Below are 17,576 nucleotides of genomic sequence, written 5' to 3'. Positions count from 1 at the left end.
CTCAAAGTCTTGTGCGAGAGCTCTTAAAGGCCAACCGTGTCCTTCAAGACGAAGGGTGGGCACAGAAGAGTTCAAAGATGGAGAACTGAAGCTTGACCAGTGAAGCAGAACAGCCCTCTCCTCCGTCACGAGGTTAGCCAGCACCCCACGCCCAAAGCAGACCGAAGCCTACATTTAGCTGTTAAAGTACAATTCCAGCTGTAGACAGAGTGAACTTCGGGTTATAACCTCACGGCCCGCACTGCGTCACGCGCGACAGCCCACGTCCTCCTCTGGGTTGAAGAGGGGATGGAAGGAGATGGAATGAGCTGCAGACACAGCAGTCCTGCTGCATGGCAGGCTGTCGGCTCAGCACGCGAAGCTACCTCCAGAGTTTGAGGCAGTGTCAGGCTGGGGTGCAGAGCAGAGGCATTCAGGTCTGACAACGGATTTAAAAACCAACCCAACTGCTTTTAAGGGTTTTCGGTGGATTTTTTTTTTTTTTCCTCAGAAAGTTCACTGTTTTGGATATGCTGAGCACACTTAGAGTGGAGGAGATATAAATGAGGTGTTCCTCTGAGTTTTCATTTGTCTCAGGCGCCCATTAACTTATTTTACAATGTTTACCTCATTCCTCTCATTGCAGAAGAAACCTGAGCAAACACAAGCGAATGATTACCCGGGCAAGAGTGAGCGTTGCTATATACAAAGTGGTTTCCAATATACAACACCAAGCAAATGGGTCACAGAAGAACTAATTAACACAGGTGGCATTTTTAAAGTGATAAATATATTAGAGATTAAATCACAATTGGAAGCAATTGCGTTATATTAGAAGCATGGATCCTTCACCAATGATTTCCACTTCACGCCTGATTTTTAAGAGTCCTTTTCTCAAATAACACGGCAATAAGTAGATGAAATGGATGGCAGAGTGCTGTCCTGGCCTGAAAACAGCCAGCTCCCTTCTTGCCCTTCTCTTGGCCACTGCACACTTCTCAGTTCTGAAATGGCAATACCTTGCTAAATGTTCTTAGGAGCCTGCCAGAAAGCTGCTGCCAAACAGCTCATTCACAGCTCCGCTTCCAAATGATCTCTGCAACCAGGGCAGAGAAGCTGGAGCACAACCTGCTCCTCCAGCCAGCCCCAGCATCCCACCCACCCCAGTGCTGAGCAGCAGAGCTGAGCATCGTCGGTACCGGGTGAGCTCTGGGGTGCCAAGTCCGGTTCGGTATTTGGCCCTGAGAACCCTAAAGGTGAAACTATCATGGCACTGTACTCATCGGAAGGAGCTGCGCTCCTCTGCTCGCCGAGCTTCCACACACGTAATGGCACCCCTAGAGGCTCGCAAAACTTGGAGGCAGCCCCGAGACGGCTGCCTTCCCGGCGAGCTCTCTCCATTCATTGCTCCGACAGCCTGGCACGGGTTAGAAGTTTGACAGTTGAGAGGGAGAAGGAAAAAAATAAAATAAAAGCTAAAAAAAGAGAAACAGAGAGAGAACGAGCGAGCTCCTCTCTCTTCTTGCCCCTGACCCAAGTACGGCCGCACTTCGGTTTCACTGAACCAGAGTTCTCCCGCTGTCCCCGCTTGCAGGAGGAGAAGCATCCCCGGTCCCCGCCCGCTGGGCCGAGCAGACACAGCCCGGCGGGACGAGCGGGGGTCCCGGCAGCACCGCGGGGGGACCGCAGCTGCCTGGGAGCGCGCACCCACCTTGTACACCTTGCCGAAGGCTCCGTCCCCCAGCTCCCCCACGACCTCCCACACCTCGCCGGGATCCAGGTCTCTCCGAACGTGCTCGTACTCCTTGGAACGCCGTTTCTCAAAGGTGGAAAGGCGCAGGATGCGGCGGAAATTAGCGAAAGCCATGCTGCCGGGGCCGTCGGCAGAGCCGGGAGCACGGCGCTTCCCACGCACCCCCCCTCCCCCCCGCCCCAGCTACCGGCAGCCGCCCCGGGGCAGCGCGGAGCCGCCCGCAGCCGCGCACACGGAGCCGGAGCCGCTCCACCTGCTGGCCTGCCTGCCCGCCGCCCCCCCGTGCCATTGGCCGGCACCCGCCCCGCCCGGCCCGGCCCGGCTCGGCTCGGCTCGGCTCGGCACTGCCGTGCTGCACTACGCTGCCGAGCCGAGCTGGGCGGCCGCCAGCAGAGCCGGCTCACTGAGCGCTGCTGGGACCCGGCCCGGTGCCGGTCCGCGCGCTCTGCCCGGCAGAACTTGAAGCCCCTCTGAAAAGCCGCAGTGAAATCGAGTATTGGATGGGGACATCTAGGGGAGAGAGCCGACGGTGCAGCCGGGGGGGTTTTTTCCGAGCTACCGGACCTCGCTATGGTCCTTCTCCCCGTGCCATCGTCTACCTCCCCAAAGAGCATTTGACTCCATCATCTCTAGGCTGCGGGCGGCTATCGGGCATCTCCATCCCTGGCAGCTTCTGTGAACACAGGGAATTCAGGATGAGCCCCATGCTCAGGGCTTGTGGTTCTGCCTTTCTGTGGGCAGCCCCGGCAGAGCAGAGCTCTCAGCTCACGTTCATTTTGCAAACCCAACTTAATTCTCTGGAAGTTTCTGAAGCAACTCCGATTCAGCACAACATTGAAAACAAACTGTGGCATTTTTCACCCTACGCTTGCTACCCCATAAGCAGATCTGCTGTCTCTGGGCTTCATCCACACGGGACTTGGCTACTGGGGGGTTGGAATGAAGAGCAGCTGCAGTCCCAGCACACAGCCCCGGCCCTCCAGCGCAGCTCTCTGGAGGTTACCTGGCCTCACGGGACCACTCCCAGAGACTGGGATGGATTTCAGCCCCCACTGAAGGCATTCCCCCCTTCTTTGCTGTCTCACAGCCCATAACCCCCCTTGATTTTGTCACTACCAGCCCCAGGTCGGCTTCCAGTGCTGCACAAACATGATAGCCAGCTCCTGGCCACCGTGAGCTGATAACTGACACACAAAAGGTGGGAGATAAAGAAGGTCTTCAGCACTGTACAAGCAAGATGCCAGGAACATAGGGCAAGAGGGGATTCTGGCTCAGTGAAGCTCATTCCTCAGCACAGCCACGACCTCATGGTGTAATCCTTTCCATAAAGCAGCCGTGTTCTGTGCTACAGGGCGGGCAGGTGTCTTGCCAACAGCTTCTGCATGGGGCTGTTCACAGCCACAGGTCGCTCCTCCTCTCCATCAGGTGACAGAGAAGTGCTGGCCTCAGCTGGCACCCCCAGCTCCTGGGCAGCTGGGGCAGATGGGAATGGACTATAAGGGACTGTGGGTGGGCCGTGGGTTAGGAGTGACACCTCCAAAAGAGAATTCTTTTCCCTATGTTTCCTGTTGATTGATTTGGTTTTCTTTTTTGTTCCCCTTTCAAGGGCGTGGGCTGGAGGAGGAGGAAGTCAGAAATGTGTGAGTGCTTTAACATTGCCTTCCGTGCAGAAACCGCTTCAGAGATCAGACATCTCATTAATGCTGTCTGTTAACTCTGAGTGGAGTTGGGCCACAACGCGATGAGGAACAGTGACTTCAACGGTGCTCCAGGTGTGGGGCCGACTTCTGTCTGCCTCTTACACATACGTGTGGTGGGGAGGGTCTGTGGGCCTGGACGTGGCCATGATGCTGCTGTGCAGGCATGAAAGCAGAGGAGGGATGGGACAGCCCATGTGCAGGAAGCGCTGGAGCTCAGGATTTCCTGCAGGCACAGCCAACGAGAGGTCACCTTTATTCTCTGGACAGCAGCATCACCTGATAGTCCACATATTCTTCAAAGCAGGAAATCAGTGCTCACAGACTGCTTCTAAATCTTTCTGCCCCCAGACGGAGCCAGTTCTCTGTGTACTCCTGCAGGGAGTGGGATCTGCCTGCGTCGTGCTGGAGCTGTCCCCTGTTAGGGGCTGCCTGGTGACAGGGATGCTGTGAGCGAGCTGTGTGACATGGCTGTGAAGGCTCTGCTCTCCCCTGTGCCAGCCACGCCCAGCCCCAGATGTTATGAATCGCAGCCACATCTGGAACTCATCGTGCCGTGGTGGAGAAACATGGCAGGGAGGTGCCCCATTAGCATGTAACATGTTTGGGATGAGCCGCAGGCAAGGAGCTGGAATCAAATTCTCCTGAGCTAGCTGGGAAACAGCGTGTTGGAAAAGGGGACAGGGGCTGAGGCTCGGGGGTCTCTCTGAGTTTGAATTAGCCAAGGCTGTTTTGCTAAACTATTTCCAAAACCAGAAACTGAGCTGCGCAGAACTGGGGATGTCTGCAATGCACTGCATTGACATCCAAGAGGAGAAGCAAAGTCGAAGGCAGAGGGCTGCGGCCATCCTGCCAGCTAGAGCTCCCAGCAGCCCCAGTGGGAGCCCCCTCCCCAGCTGGGAACACTGCAGCCACACTCCTCCTCCCCTCTGGGCTCAGCTCACGGCAACCAAGCGGATGGGATGACAGTGTACAAGGCAAGAAACCAAAGCAATGGAGCCCAGAAATGTTGTGTTCTGTTTCCTCCATTTCACATCTCCACTGCTGTACCAAAGTGGCACCTGAGGAGGAGGAATCACACAGAATCAGAGAATGGGTGCAACTCGGTTCCCCTCCATGTACCACAACAGTGGCCCTCGTGGCACTAGGGATGACCTCTCCCACCCCCCAAACCATCACACGATGCTCCGCAGCCGTTCTGTGATGCGCAGAGGCACTCTGAGGCTCAGTGCTGGATCCACTCGGGTTTGTCAGCTTGCTGCTGCTCTGCTCTGCATTAGCAGCACACGCCTGGGGGTCAGGCAGTCCCTGCGTCCTCGTTACTGCTCATGAGGAGTGGTTTGACTGAAGGAAACGCTGCTTTCTATGTTAACTCAGACACTTAATTAAAGCCATGTGGAGAGAAAGCCAGAGAGGCAATTTCTCCTGCTAAATGTTGGCTGTTTACCCCCTGGATGCAGCAGGCTGCTGAATGTATTTCCCCTCTCACCTTACACACGGCATCACAGCGTTCAACCTCCTCCAAACACACTGCCATTACAGACCTCCCCTAATGAAGCTGTGAGGCTATAGCATCAGGGATTAATTAGGACAGAAGTTTCCTGTCTGTGAGCACAGCTGCTGACCCCACATGACGCACGCCCGCAGCATCCACCTCCCCGACCTCTGCTCCGAAGAAAAAGAACCGAGAGCTGAACCCACACCTTTCAGGGACAGAACAGAAGAGAATGCAATGAACAGTTCCTTGCAAAGCTGGATGTGACCATCGTGCCCTACATTTTTAAGAACCAGCAGCTGGCAGCGTTCAGCACCCACCATGGGAAGGAATGCCTCCTCGGTCCCAGCGCACTGCGTGACTTTTCTGCGTGACAGAGCGCAAAGAACTATCAGTACGGTCCCAATATGAACATTAATTACATCCCATGTTAGCTGGAGTGGAACAGAAGCAGTCTGTGTAACACAGCTCTATACCTTGTACATTCCCTCATGCTCATATGACAGAATCATTAAGGTTGGCAAAGGCCACGAAGATCATCAGGTCCAACCTCACCCAACCCCCACCTTACCCACTGACCATGTCCCTCAGTGCCACATCTCCACGGCTCTTGAGCACCTCCAGGGATGGTATATGCATTACATATATAAATAATCCCTTCTCTATATATTGGGATATGCATATACACACATAGAGGGAATATATAAATTTAGGCAAACTGTTTGCTTCCTAATTCACATTGATTCTACCTGGAAAAGAAGATTAGAAGAAACCCCAATCACTGAAATGTTTGCTGTGATACCATTGGACCAACATGGCTCACAAAACAATTATTCATGCTCCTCTGATGCAATCAGCAGTTAATCAAGACTACGAAGTGGTGACCTGAATGAAGACAACGTACCAGCTAATGTAATTACAGAGTAATGACTGCCGCTGGGCGCAGCGCTGCGCTGCTTTCCTTGGGCTCTCCATGGACAGCACACCTCATGGCAAAGGACTCTGTCACACACCAACATAGGACCATAAAGAATGCAAAGACCACGAGGATGATCGGGTCCAACTGCCAGCCCATGGCTGCAACCGCTGCGTGTGATGCCTGCCCCAGAACGAGGCACTGCTGCACCAGAAGCTCATGGAAAAGCTGTGGAGTTCCCATTCAGAATTCAAGGCCCTGCTGCAGAAACTCGAAGAGAAAAACAACGCCGCGCTTATTCCTTAAGGCATGGCATTTCCACTATGACTTTTATTTTCAGATGCAGGAAAAGAAGAATTGCTCTTTTTCTGTTTTCAATACAGGAAATTCTGTACAGCATTTCCAACTCAGATGGTTTGCTCCCAGTGGCAAAAGATCTTCCTTAGGTTAAAAAAAAATAAAACAACACAGAATTTAACAGTCAAAAGACAACCTACTTGTGCTTTGCCACTGATTAAAAATGTGCACACGCTACTGCCACACATCAGCCAAGAAACAGAGGTACAACAAAACCACGGAAGGCATTGGAAGTGACCTGATGTTCACAGCGTCTCTGTGTAGGCTGGGACTTCTTCACTGATGGAGTGAGCCAGGGAGGGGGGCAAAGTCAAAAAGCGTGTTTTACACAGCAGTGTGCTGGATGCTAAAAGATTTTATAAAAATCACAGGGGGAGAAGCAATCAAAAAGGTCACATCGCTGGGATTCCCTCGCCCTTCCTTCCTGTGCTGTGTGCTGGAACCGCGTGCGCTCCGTGTCAGTGCCAGCTCCAGCACCATGCCCGACGAAATACGGATGCTTCTTTCTTACATGGCACACACAAACAAACTGCATACAAAAGGTTTTACCATAAAAATGAAGATATTTATTCAAGAAGTACAAATCTGATGGTACCAGCCATCTTTGAAAACCATTACCATGAGGCAGAGAGGACACAAACCTAAGTCTCTTGCTCAGGACATGTGAAAGCAAGTGTCTTACGAATCACCAGCTAATGCCATCATGTCAATCACTGCTCGAAAGCCACCTCTGCTTTTTAGACATTCCCTGGACTTGTGAGGCACAAACAGGGTTCTTATTACAAGACCAGTTAGTTATTTTAATGAAGCCATCCACTAAGAATTAATTTGTTTTAATTTTTATCTAATTGTCTCCAGCCTTTAACTGGACTCCAATTTCCTATGGAAACGAGGACTTCGAGATGGGCAGGTGCAGAATTTTTGGAGCTCAAGGTGAACTGGGAGTCTTAAGGCAGGAGTCAGGATTTTGAGTTCTCTGTTTGCCCCATGGCTCTGATCGAATGGTCAACGTCTGTAAAATATACAAACACGGAGTTCTACCGGATAAATACCCAACAGGTGCCCCTGCTGGAACACTTCTTCATGGACAGTCCAGCAGACACGTTTATGACAGGTCTCAAAGTCCACAGAAAGAAGCCTGCTGGTCAAACAAGTCTCATCTTCTAACTGCTGATGTCTGTAGGCTCAGCACCATGCCACGTCTCCCATGGAAGGAGCTCCAGCTCCTATGAACAAGAGCAACACACACATGCGGCTACGAAGCGTCTGAACGGATGAAGCGTGGAGGAGGAGAGCCATGGGCAGAACAGAGCGATCCAAAACGCGTGATGAAAATGGAAGTCTCAAAGCAGGCAGACTTGTATATACAGCCACTGACCAACAGAAGCATTGCAGCTGCAGACATGAAGCAGGACATTCATCTTCTTTGGGAGAAGGTGGGAGCGCAGCTGCTGAGTTTAGCCCAAAGTCTTCCTACAACCGTTAACTCGCAAGGCAGAACACCAACATCTCAGGGAGATCTTTTGTTTGTTTGGTTTGTCCAAGCAAGTTTGCACAGCATAGAAAGCTCATCCTTCCTCCCCAAAGCAACTGTTCAAAACCTCCTTTCTCAAAATCCCTCTCCATGCTGACCCAGGGAGCGCGAGCTGCCCGAGAACTGCCAGCCACAAGGGGTCGGGATATGGGGAAGTGAAGGGCGAAGGAAAAAAGCCCCTTTCCAACAGAGCCTCCTTTTATTTCAACAGAATGAGCAGCGTAGTGAAAAAGCCAACAAAAATCTTCCTCTCCTCCCTCCCACCTCCCCCCACCCCAACGTAAACATGATCTGCAAAAGATGCAGGGAGCCTGGAAGGTATTTACAGTGATACAGAAAAAACTGTAAAATATAGACCAGGAGTCAGAAACGCCGCTACCTCGTGTCTCTGAAGACAGAAATGGAGAAATGTACAGCATTCAGTTTGCCAACACTTACACAGCTAAAATGCTTTCAAAATCCCATGGCTAAAAGCATCCCGCCGTCTCAAACAAGCTAGGATCTTTAAGGGTATTGTTGAAGTCTTTATGTTACTCACTAACAATAGATATATATGCAGAAGCATGTCATACTACAGCAATACTTTTGTCGGTTGGCCATCTGCTCTATGGAGTGTTACTCGCTCTGCACGTGTTGCCTTGTTGTGCCAGCAAATCCCACCCCTCCCCTCCCCATGCCAAGCTGTGAGCTCACCGAGGAAGGCAAAGAGGAGCTGCCTGGTGGGTGAGCTCATTTGCTGCGTTGTTTCTATTCCTTTTAGCATTTGTGTGGTTTTTAAAACCCAACTCGTTACACTGCTGGTTCACCTCAGTACATCTGAGCTCCAGAGAACAAAGGCTTCCAGAAAACTAAGAACATTCACAGTGTGGCTATTCCCAGCTGTGTTCTCTGTACAGGATACCCAGCAAAGCACAAGCAGCCAATGCAGTGAACTGGGCTTGTAGGTGCTGGGCACTGTGCACGAGTGCTGTCAGTTGGCTGTGGAAGACCCACAGCACCGTGCTGCAAGTGTCCACCATCCTGCAGCAGGCACTGTTCCTGTCCCCTGCCTTCCCCGCCACCCAGGAGTGTGGGTCTTTACTGTTTTTTCACTTCTGGATCAGGCAGAAGCAACAACAAAGGGCAGAAAAATCTGAAGCACATCAGACAGTAAAAAATGTCATCGACTGGTTCAATTCGTGGCCAGAGTTGATCAGCAATGACATAAAGGGCTGATGGGCTGAACAAAAAAATAGAGCCCTATTTCTCCTCATCTAGGTGCACTTGGCATTGCAGTTCATGGTTGTGAACATCACCAAAGCCACTGCACCACCTGTGCTCTGCCCACAGCACTGCACAGCCCAGGCTGCCAGCAGCACTGAGCTCACCACTCAGCATATGCCCACACTGCTAAACACAGGGGCAGCCCCAGCGGGCTCCTCTCGTCCTCCCCATTTGAGCAGCCACAACCCTGCCTCCATCCTATTTCTCCCCAGGGCATTTCAGTATCCGGTAAGCCTTGCTCCAGCCATGCCTCCCCTGCTCTGCACTGGAACCAGCCTTTCCCTCTGCCCTGCTCTGGGAACCATCACGAGTTCCATGCAGACCCAGCCTGGGTCCCCTGCACTGGCATTCACACTGCAGACCACCTCAGAGGACAAAGACAGAAGTGACTGTTCTCTCAATGCATACTGCAGCCTCCAGGAATATACAAGGGATAAGTTAGTCAGCATGCTGTACGCTTTCCTTACTGATTTTTATAATATATATATATATATGTATTTGCAACTGGGAACTTTTCTCACATTAATCTTGCGGAATTTGTTTCCAGTAGGGTGGGTGCTACGCACATCTGCACGTTTTATAGAGAAGAAATGAAAAGATTTCGCTGCCACCTGTAAAAGCATTTCTACCACTGGAGCTCTGTCAGTTCTGGCTGTGTGCTTAAGTGGCCAGGAGAGAGGAGAGGCTGTCAGAGAACAGAGCATCTTCACCAAGCAGTTCTCTGCTCTGCTCAGAGTGCACACGTGACACAGCCTTCAGATCATCACTTTGCACCCTGCCAGGAAAGCAGTTAACACCAAACATCATCATCTGCTACAGCACAATGCAACTGATGCCACTCTTGAGAGGGGCAAGAAGGAAAGAACAACGTCTCCCGGCTCCTACGTGGTCTAATCTCAAAAGCTGGACATGGTGACAACCGCCTGAATAAAATAAAAACAACCCTCCAAAACATATCCTTCCCAAAGCAGTGCGTTAGTGTTCAGTTTCAGAAACGTCGCCCTGGTTTTAGCTTTGCTCTCTCTTAATCACTCAGCACAACTTCCCCTTCCCAGAAAGGACTGGAGGGGAGTGACCATTCACACAAAGATGTACAAGTACGCCTCACGAGACAAGGAGAGTCTTCCTGGCACAAAGCTGCCCTTTGCCCAGTGAGATATCAAAGAGATCTGAGTTGTTTTTATATCAAATAAATATTTTTCCCTCTGGAATGCAAAAGATTTGGCTGCAAAACCCCAGTACAAGAAAGCATACTTGTCATAAAAAATTGCACAATAGAAAACTGTTGTTCTACATCAGTATTTATCAGCCTTGATTTAATCTCTGAAAAGGAAAAAGAAAAAACCAAAACAACACAAATAAACAAAACAAAAAAAAAAAAGCAAAAAACCAAGTCACTTGGGTGCTTGTGAGAACAAGAATAATGCTCATTTACACAGCTCTGCCACTACACTTCCATCACCCTGCACAAACTGTAGGAGCTGTAAGGAAATCGCAGTGTGCAGCACAGGGACCAAAATAAAAGCTGCTCTGAGATAGAGAAGAAATGTGCGTGAAATGTGGATCTGTTTTCCAAGAGGTGAAAGCTGGCTGTGCCTGTGCCTGCATCTGCTTCCACCTGTTGGGTAAGACTTGTGATGTCGTAGCTGGGACCCTGGTCCTGCTGGCTCTGCACTGATACTTGTGCAGCAAGAAACTCCTGCACTGCCAGACACAGTGAGTTCTATGCAATGCATCTGGAGTCAGATGGCCAATCCTAACCCAGCAGTTTCACTAGCAGATGAGTGAGAGCTGAGATAACAGGAGCTTTAGATTGCAGATTCAGAAAGGGAAGGCAGAAATCTATGAAAAAAAATCCAACCTGGCCAGCGTGCCGGACCCTCGAAGAAGTGATTTCACTGATGGCTGAAAAAACAAGCACACCAGAAATGAAGTTTAAAAGGAACAGTGGATTTGATCTCAAGCAAAGGCATTACCAGACAAGGCTGAGGAACAGAGCACATCTCTACCCAGCGTAACTGACGATCAGATTCTTCCCCCCCAGATATGTTTGTCAGATTCAGATTTTTGAGGCTAAAAAAGGATTTGTCATTTGCCACAAGGGCTCCTCTTACATTCTGAAGGGAAAGTACTGGTGATTGGACACCACAGCCACACGCTGGGCTGCTGCTGTGTGTTGGTGAGGGTATCTCCAGATCGAGAATGACTGCTGCTTCAAATGACACAGGTAAAGCTGAACTGTGTGTGCTCTTGTGCTCTTACCATTTTCCACACGGAGCCCTCCAGAGCGGAGCAGGGGAGGCTGCAATCCATTGCATTTGGGTGGAACTGCATTCGAGCTATAGCAGCGGGCACACCGGTGCCACCAGACAACAGCTGTGCACTTCATCTTTAACTGCAGACCAGCTCACCACTCCTAGCTAGCTTGTTCCAAGTCAGTTTTAATGCTCTGAGTGCTATACAGTACTTCGGCAGGCACGTACCCGGGTGCCAGTCAGCCAGTAAACTTCAGGCAAAGTCAGTCTTGTAGCAGGTTTACAGTACAGTACGTGAGAGAATACGTTTACGAAGTTATTGCCTAAGGCCCCAGCAGGCCGTGTCCCCAGCGCTGGCACCAGCAATGGCACAGGACTGCACCGCCACCTTGGAATGTACAATTGCTTGGGCTGAGCACGGCAGAAGCTGCCAGAAGGATAGGGACTGAGCCCCAGCCCTGCTCCCTGCCCAGGGCTGGTGGTGTCTCAGCAGTGCCTGGATGAAGCCGTGCGTTGGGTTGGCCAGCAAGATCCTCACACCACACAGCGGGACCTACGCAGGGCGGCTGTGAGTCCTGTGTTAACTGTAGGTGGTGCTGATACGAAATATCCATTTTTATTTTTTAAATCAAAGTGCTCTTACTCTTATTCCATGGATCAGGACACCACCTACAGTTATAAGGGTCATTATGTGTTTTTATTAAGTGAAAGACAACCTTTTCCCTCCCTCTTTGCACACCCTCCCTTCCCCACTTCTTTCTTTGCCCTTGCCCCTCGCTGCTTGCTGTTGTGTTAAATATGAGATCAGGCAAACCCCAAAGGCCAGTTTACATTTTTATGTTTTGTTTTTTGCAGATCTCCATCACAGATGGAATTTTTTTGCTGGTCATTTCTTGAAACCAATCCATTAGCAGGACAAAATGAAAGAAGAGAGGGCAGTGAAAACCAGTCCCACGACAGAGAGGGAGAGGAGGAGAATCGATAAACAAGCAGAAATCAGTTTTCCACCGGGGTTGGGTTTGCTAAGGGCTGGCTCACAATGACTTGCACCACGTAGTCCTTTGGGATTTTCAGCTCCTCCAGTTTCATTTTGTCTGCAAGTGGCCGGCCTGAGAAGAACCAGCGTTGGCTGCCGGGCTCCACTCCCTCCACGGCGTGCAGCCTCCTCTTCATGTGGTACACCGTGTCCATGCTGCGGACCATGAGTTTGAGGTCTTTGCCTGTGGACAGGCGCAAACGGAGCTGGCATTCGTGCCCTGAGTTGGGCGGTGGGTCGGGGATGTCCAGAGTCTCCAGGTCGCCCTTCTCCTCGATCATGTTGATGGGCGGAGCGAGGCAGTAGACGGGAAGCTGGTACCGGTTGCCCAGTTCATCGTAACACTCTGTAAGAGCACCTGGAGGGGAAGAGAACAGGAAACAGTGAGTGTGGATGCATTTCATGTTTAAAACTGAAATAGTCACACTTGGGAGCATTAACCCCGCTATTAAGACATTGATTAAGCCTCATTTCAGGTCTTAAAGGATCAACCTTAAGTTCTCTTCACCTCGTTTCCATGTGGAAACTTGGGGTTGAACTGAAGCACTCCCCCAAATGCACCCAGTCCTCCAGACAGAGCTGGATAAAGGAAGAGATGGAGTGAGCTGTTCTCTACATGGACCATACAGAAGAGCATTTTGCTGGCAGCATGACCAGGTATTTAGGGCATGCAAACATTCAGAAAATACTCCTGCGGTGAGTTACGTGATCCCAAACGTGTAATGAAAAGACAGCGGAAACTGGAAGCGAAAGACCACTATGAAAAGAAAAAGACTTTGTAATTTCTCTAACACTGAGAAATAGCTGAACTGGTTTCATATAGGCTTTATGTTTTAGTGTTCACTGCCAGAGAAAACAAACACAGCCTCCCAAGGTGGTCAGCTCTGTTTCCATACAGAGTGAGGTGTCATCGCTGGAGCAGTGACACGCGGCACACACAGAACCAGAGCACATCAAAAGCAGTCCCACATCCCTGTAGTGTCAGGAGTGATTTCCATCTCCTTGGACTCCTGAGAGGTTCCCCAGGATAACCTGCCTGCTGCCATAAAAGATGGGGAGCTGCTGTGCTGCCTTGCATACAGCACATCCTTCCCTACCGAAATCACACCACACACACACTAAACAGCTCAAGAACCAGGACTCCAGTAGAACTAATAAATGTAAGCTGATTTTTTTTTTTAAACACAGTATGAAACACACCCTTTGTAAAGGCATTTCAAGAGCTACCTTGGAAAAGCAGCAGCACGTTCTTTGTAACAGCTTATGGTTGAAGTGCCAGAAGCCAAGAAGTGAGCCCTGCTACGCACAGCACACGTCACCGCCTGCAGTGAGCCAGGGAAACAAGATGCCAAGGGAACTGCATCCCCACCACAACAGAAATCCCTTCTCGAAGGAGTAAAAAATAAAACAGATATTCCCACTCCAAGGAAATGCTTCCCCAGTGCCTCGGCTTTACCTGCTGCTGCGAATTTCCACATTTTTGCCCCTAGAGGGGGCACGTTCACTTGCAGCATTATCCATCCTTCTGTAGTTGGAGCGTTTGAAGAGAAGCCAAGTCCTTGAGCTACGGAATATTTAAAGAAGCGCTCTGACTCGGCCCTCCTGCACACAGCAAACACCCAGCTGCTCCGTGTCAGAAACGATGGCTTCTTGTTTCTCTGTTTTTTTTTTCTTTTTCAGGCTGGAAGCTTCTACACGCTGACAGTGGGCTCCCTTCAGCTTTGCTGTTTGATCAGCAAAATGAGCGCACTGTTAACACTGTAACTTGGGGATATGCCGTGTCACTCTTACTGGATATGTGCTGTCTCTTAGCCCCCCTGCTTTTTATTTTAACTACTTTTTAAAGGATATATATATATATTTTTGCTGATGAAAACACACAGAGGAGATGTTCAGCTAAAATATCAGCCCCTTCAGGGGACTTTCTGTTGGTACCTGTAGTGCCAAGAACACCGTGCTGTAACATCTATTGAGAAAACAAAGCAAAGAAGGAAATCCAGACAAATACAGCACTCAGTGCAGCCTTGCATCATTTATGAATCTCAGAGCAAACCAGCTTGAACAAAACCATATCGGCTCCAGAGCTTCCAGGATACTTTGTGTGTGATTTACGTAGTAAAGCCCGAAGTCCTCATCCTTCAGCTTTAAAACGTTCCTTTCATTCTGCACACCTCATCAATTTCGTAAATGGCGCAGTGCTGAATTCTGGATCGTGGCTCACAGAACCAAGCAGACAGTTTGCTGCTGAAAAAGGAGCCAAACCCCAACAGTTTTTAAATTTAGCTACTGCAACTAAAATTGTCTCATTCTGCAAGAGCCATGCATTTTAACAGGAGTGTCCCTCTTTTGGAGAAGTATACTCAAGAGCTGATTCTCAATACAATGGGGTAAGCTTGCTGTGGAATTTATTCATCATTTACATCCTTGCCCAGCTGAACCAACATCAAGGTCGAGGCACATGCTACAAACATTCAATTGCTTAATCATCATCAGATAAGTAAAGACTATAAAAAATCCTATGAAGGAGCAGCCAGCTTGGAAGTGTGGGTGTGTGTTTTTAGGTTTGCTTTTCTAGTTCTTCCAAGACACCGTAGAGGAAACCTCTCGCAATAACAACTGCACAGCCCTAATGCAGCATAGCCTCACAGAACGGGTGGGGTTGGAAGGGACCTCAAAGATCACTCAGTTCCAGTCCCTGCTGTGGGCTGGCTGCCCCTCACCAGCTCAGGGTGCCCAGGGCCCTCTACACTAATGATCAGCCTATGATAAGTTGCTAATGTCACAAGCTACCAGAAACCTAGCCAAGAGAAACCCATTCTTTCTGTCTTGTTGGTAAAAATACTCCAGACTCTTGAGCCGCATCACATCCAGAACATGGAATGGGACATAAAGCAGACATGTGGATTAAGGCATAAAAGCAGCCCAGTGCAAGCAGAGCTTTCATTTTATGGGTGTGCACCTACGTCAGACCCACCTGCAGAAGCCCAGTGGGACAAGCACAGCTCTGTGGTTGTGAGGCTTTTGGTTGTGACTTTTGGAGAGGGTTGGGCTCCACTGACAACCTTTAAAATGTTGTAAATGGCTCAAAGGCAGGGTGCGAAGAAGCATCATGTTGGTTGGAGTCCAAAATTTAAGGGAAGGCTGAGTGCATTTACCAGAAGGCATGGCGAGTTTGGAGCTATTTTAAGCAATGCCTGCAAGTGCAAGTTGTTGGAGAGAAGGAGAAGTCAAGCTCGTTGCCCACAGGGGTGCTCCCATCACTGCAGCCAGTCAGAGCTCCCACCCAGACCACGCAGTGAGCCCTGCACTGAGCACAGCAAGCAGAGGCCTGAGCTGCAGCCCCTCACAACGCTGCTGTTTTAACTCTGAGCCCTCCTGCATGATGCACCAGCTTAGGACACTGAAGTTGTTGAGCACATAAGGACACAGAAAATAACGTGGAGCTCTCACGAGAAAACAGAATGAAAAAAAAATTACATATAATGTTTTGAAGGTTTCCCTGTTACCCAGGCAACAAGGGCCCCCAGCAGCCAGTTATGGCACAGCAAGGATGCAGCTCCTTCAGAGGGAGGAGAAGCAATTGCTGCTCACGTGGAAGATCACAGTGTTACAGAAAGGCTTACAGCAACAGCCAGGAGAGCACAGACCAAGCGTGTCGATACTGTAAATATGCAGTAAATACTCAAGTATATAAGCAGCTCTCTAGATGCTAACGTGACTTAATAAACTCCTGCACAGAGTACCCAGACAGCAAGACAAAGAACTGCCTCTGAGCAAAGCCAAGGAGAGAAAGAAGTAAAAAGCCCCACTAAACTCATAAGCTTCTCCAATGCTAGAAACACAGCAAGGTGTTCGTGTGTGTTTTGTTGGTTTTCTTTTTCAGTGTTTCGAAGTAATATAAACTTGGAGACCAGGGAATCCTGGAAAGAATCATAAGACAGAGCTTCTTGTTGGTTGCCACCCAGGTAGGAGACAGCTTGATAGTTCTGGGCAGAAGAATAAGCAGATGTGATCCCTCATGGAATGGAGCATGTGGAACTGGATCATTCCTAAACAAGCTGCTTCACAGGCTGTAAAATGTTGCTTTCCTAAGATGATGAGGATGTGCATGTTTTTCTGGAAAAGGACTGGCTGGGAGAGCATTTCCACCCCTGAGCAGCTTGGTACTTGGACACTTTGTCCTTCCACACATGCATGCACCAGCAATTTAACAGACCTAAGTGGCATGAAGGCAAACTTCTCTGGTTACTGAAATCAGGTGACATGATCACAGTCACTCAGAAACACAGAAAGTCTTCATGCATTTTAATGACATTTCTTGAAAGCTACATGCTATTCCCTCCTCAGAAAAAGCTGTGAGCTTCTTGTCTTCTGTTTCTAAAGTGGCTTTTATTTCTCTAAGATTTTAAGCAATTTGAGGAGCATTGTTCAGAAATGCCCTAACAACTGAGCAGATTTTTCCTCTTCCCCTCCCTCAGCCAGACTTGCTGCACGAAGAGGAATTAAACCAACGTGAAACAAAATCTAGCACTGCAATGAGACTACCTACTTTAAGGAGCTTAAGTGTCTGTGTATAACACATTTGCCCAAGGAACAGCTGGTTCATCTGTTTTTCTTACCAAAAACTCCATTCCAAAACCAAGCTGAGCTTGGATTGCTGAATAAATTGGCAAGAGCAGAGTTCTCACCTGTATACTATTGGTTTCTATCCCATTATAGGTCACAAATGCCTGAAAACTCATTACAAGCATCAGAAAACAAGTGGGTCCTATTCTGAATACTACAGTACAATTCTTAGAGAGTGATGATTAAGGTCAGGCAGAGAAGCTGAGCTTTCTCTTCATCTTCATTAGCAGCTGATTCCAGGTCATGGCTGGGAAACACAGAATCCTATAGGAAAAAAAGTGCACTGACGTCAACAGCATGCACGAGTGGTGCAGGGTGACTGCTCAGTAAGAGAACGGGTCGAGACAAGTGAAAACATGCAGTGCCCTGTTCTAGCTCACCTACAACCAATGCAAACTGTGAGGAGTTAAAAAGAAAAAACAAAACAAAACAATTTCACACGAAAGCCCATATAACTTAATAACCACTGAAACAGATTAGCTCTGCAGTTAACAACGGGAGCTTTCCCATTTTCTGGAGGGCACCGCATGGGAGCGCTGTGGAATGCTGTGCCTCACATCACGTATAGAGAACAATAAACCTGCTCTAATCATTAATGGTGCAGATGAAGCGTTTCGTAACAAGCCACACAGACAAGTGCCCTCCTGGCCTCTTCCTGCTACACT

General features: G+C 49.4%; 2 protein-coding genes across 2 annotated transcripts in view; both read right to left on the bottom strand.

Annotated features, from left to right (window-relative positions):
• The window catches only part of STK10 (serine/threonine kinase 10), a 41,278-nt gene extending 39,396 nt beyond the window's left edge, over positions 1–1,882 (bottom strand). The window contains exon 1 of the mRNA XM_065734568.1: positions 1,691–1,882. Within this exon, the coding sequence (XP_065590640.1) occupies positions 1,691–1,846 (156 nt within the window). The 5' untranslated portion in view covers positions 1,847–1,882. The remainder of the gene's footprint in view (positions 1–1,690) is intronic.
• A 10,270-nt stretch (positions 1,883–12,152) lies between these two features.
• UBTD2 (ubiquitin domain containing 2) overlaps positions 12,153–17,576 on the bottom strand; it is a 45,244-nt gene continuing 39,820 nt past the window's right edge. The window contains exon 3 of the mRNA XM_065734557.1: positions 12,153–12,643. Within this exon, the coding sequence (XP_065590629.1) occupies positions 12,246–12,643 (398 nt within the window). The 3' untranslated portion in view covers positions 12,153–12,245. The remainder of the gene's footprint in view (positions 12,644–17,576) is intronic.

The sequence above is a fragment of the Cyrtonyx montezumae genome, unplaced genomic scaffold (assembly GCF_038088225.1).
Source record: "Cyrtonyx montezumae isolate F1298 unplaced genomic scaffold, pur_monq_1.0 scaffold_18, whole genome shotgun sequence".
NCBI lineage: Eukaryota > Metazoa > Chordata > Aves > Galliformes > Odontophoridae > Cyrtonyx > Cyrtonyx montezumae.
The sequence above is the reverse complement of the archived record's forward strand: the minus strand, read 5'-3'. Positions and strand labels throughout refer to the sequence as shown.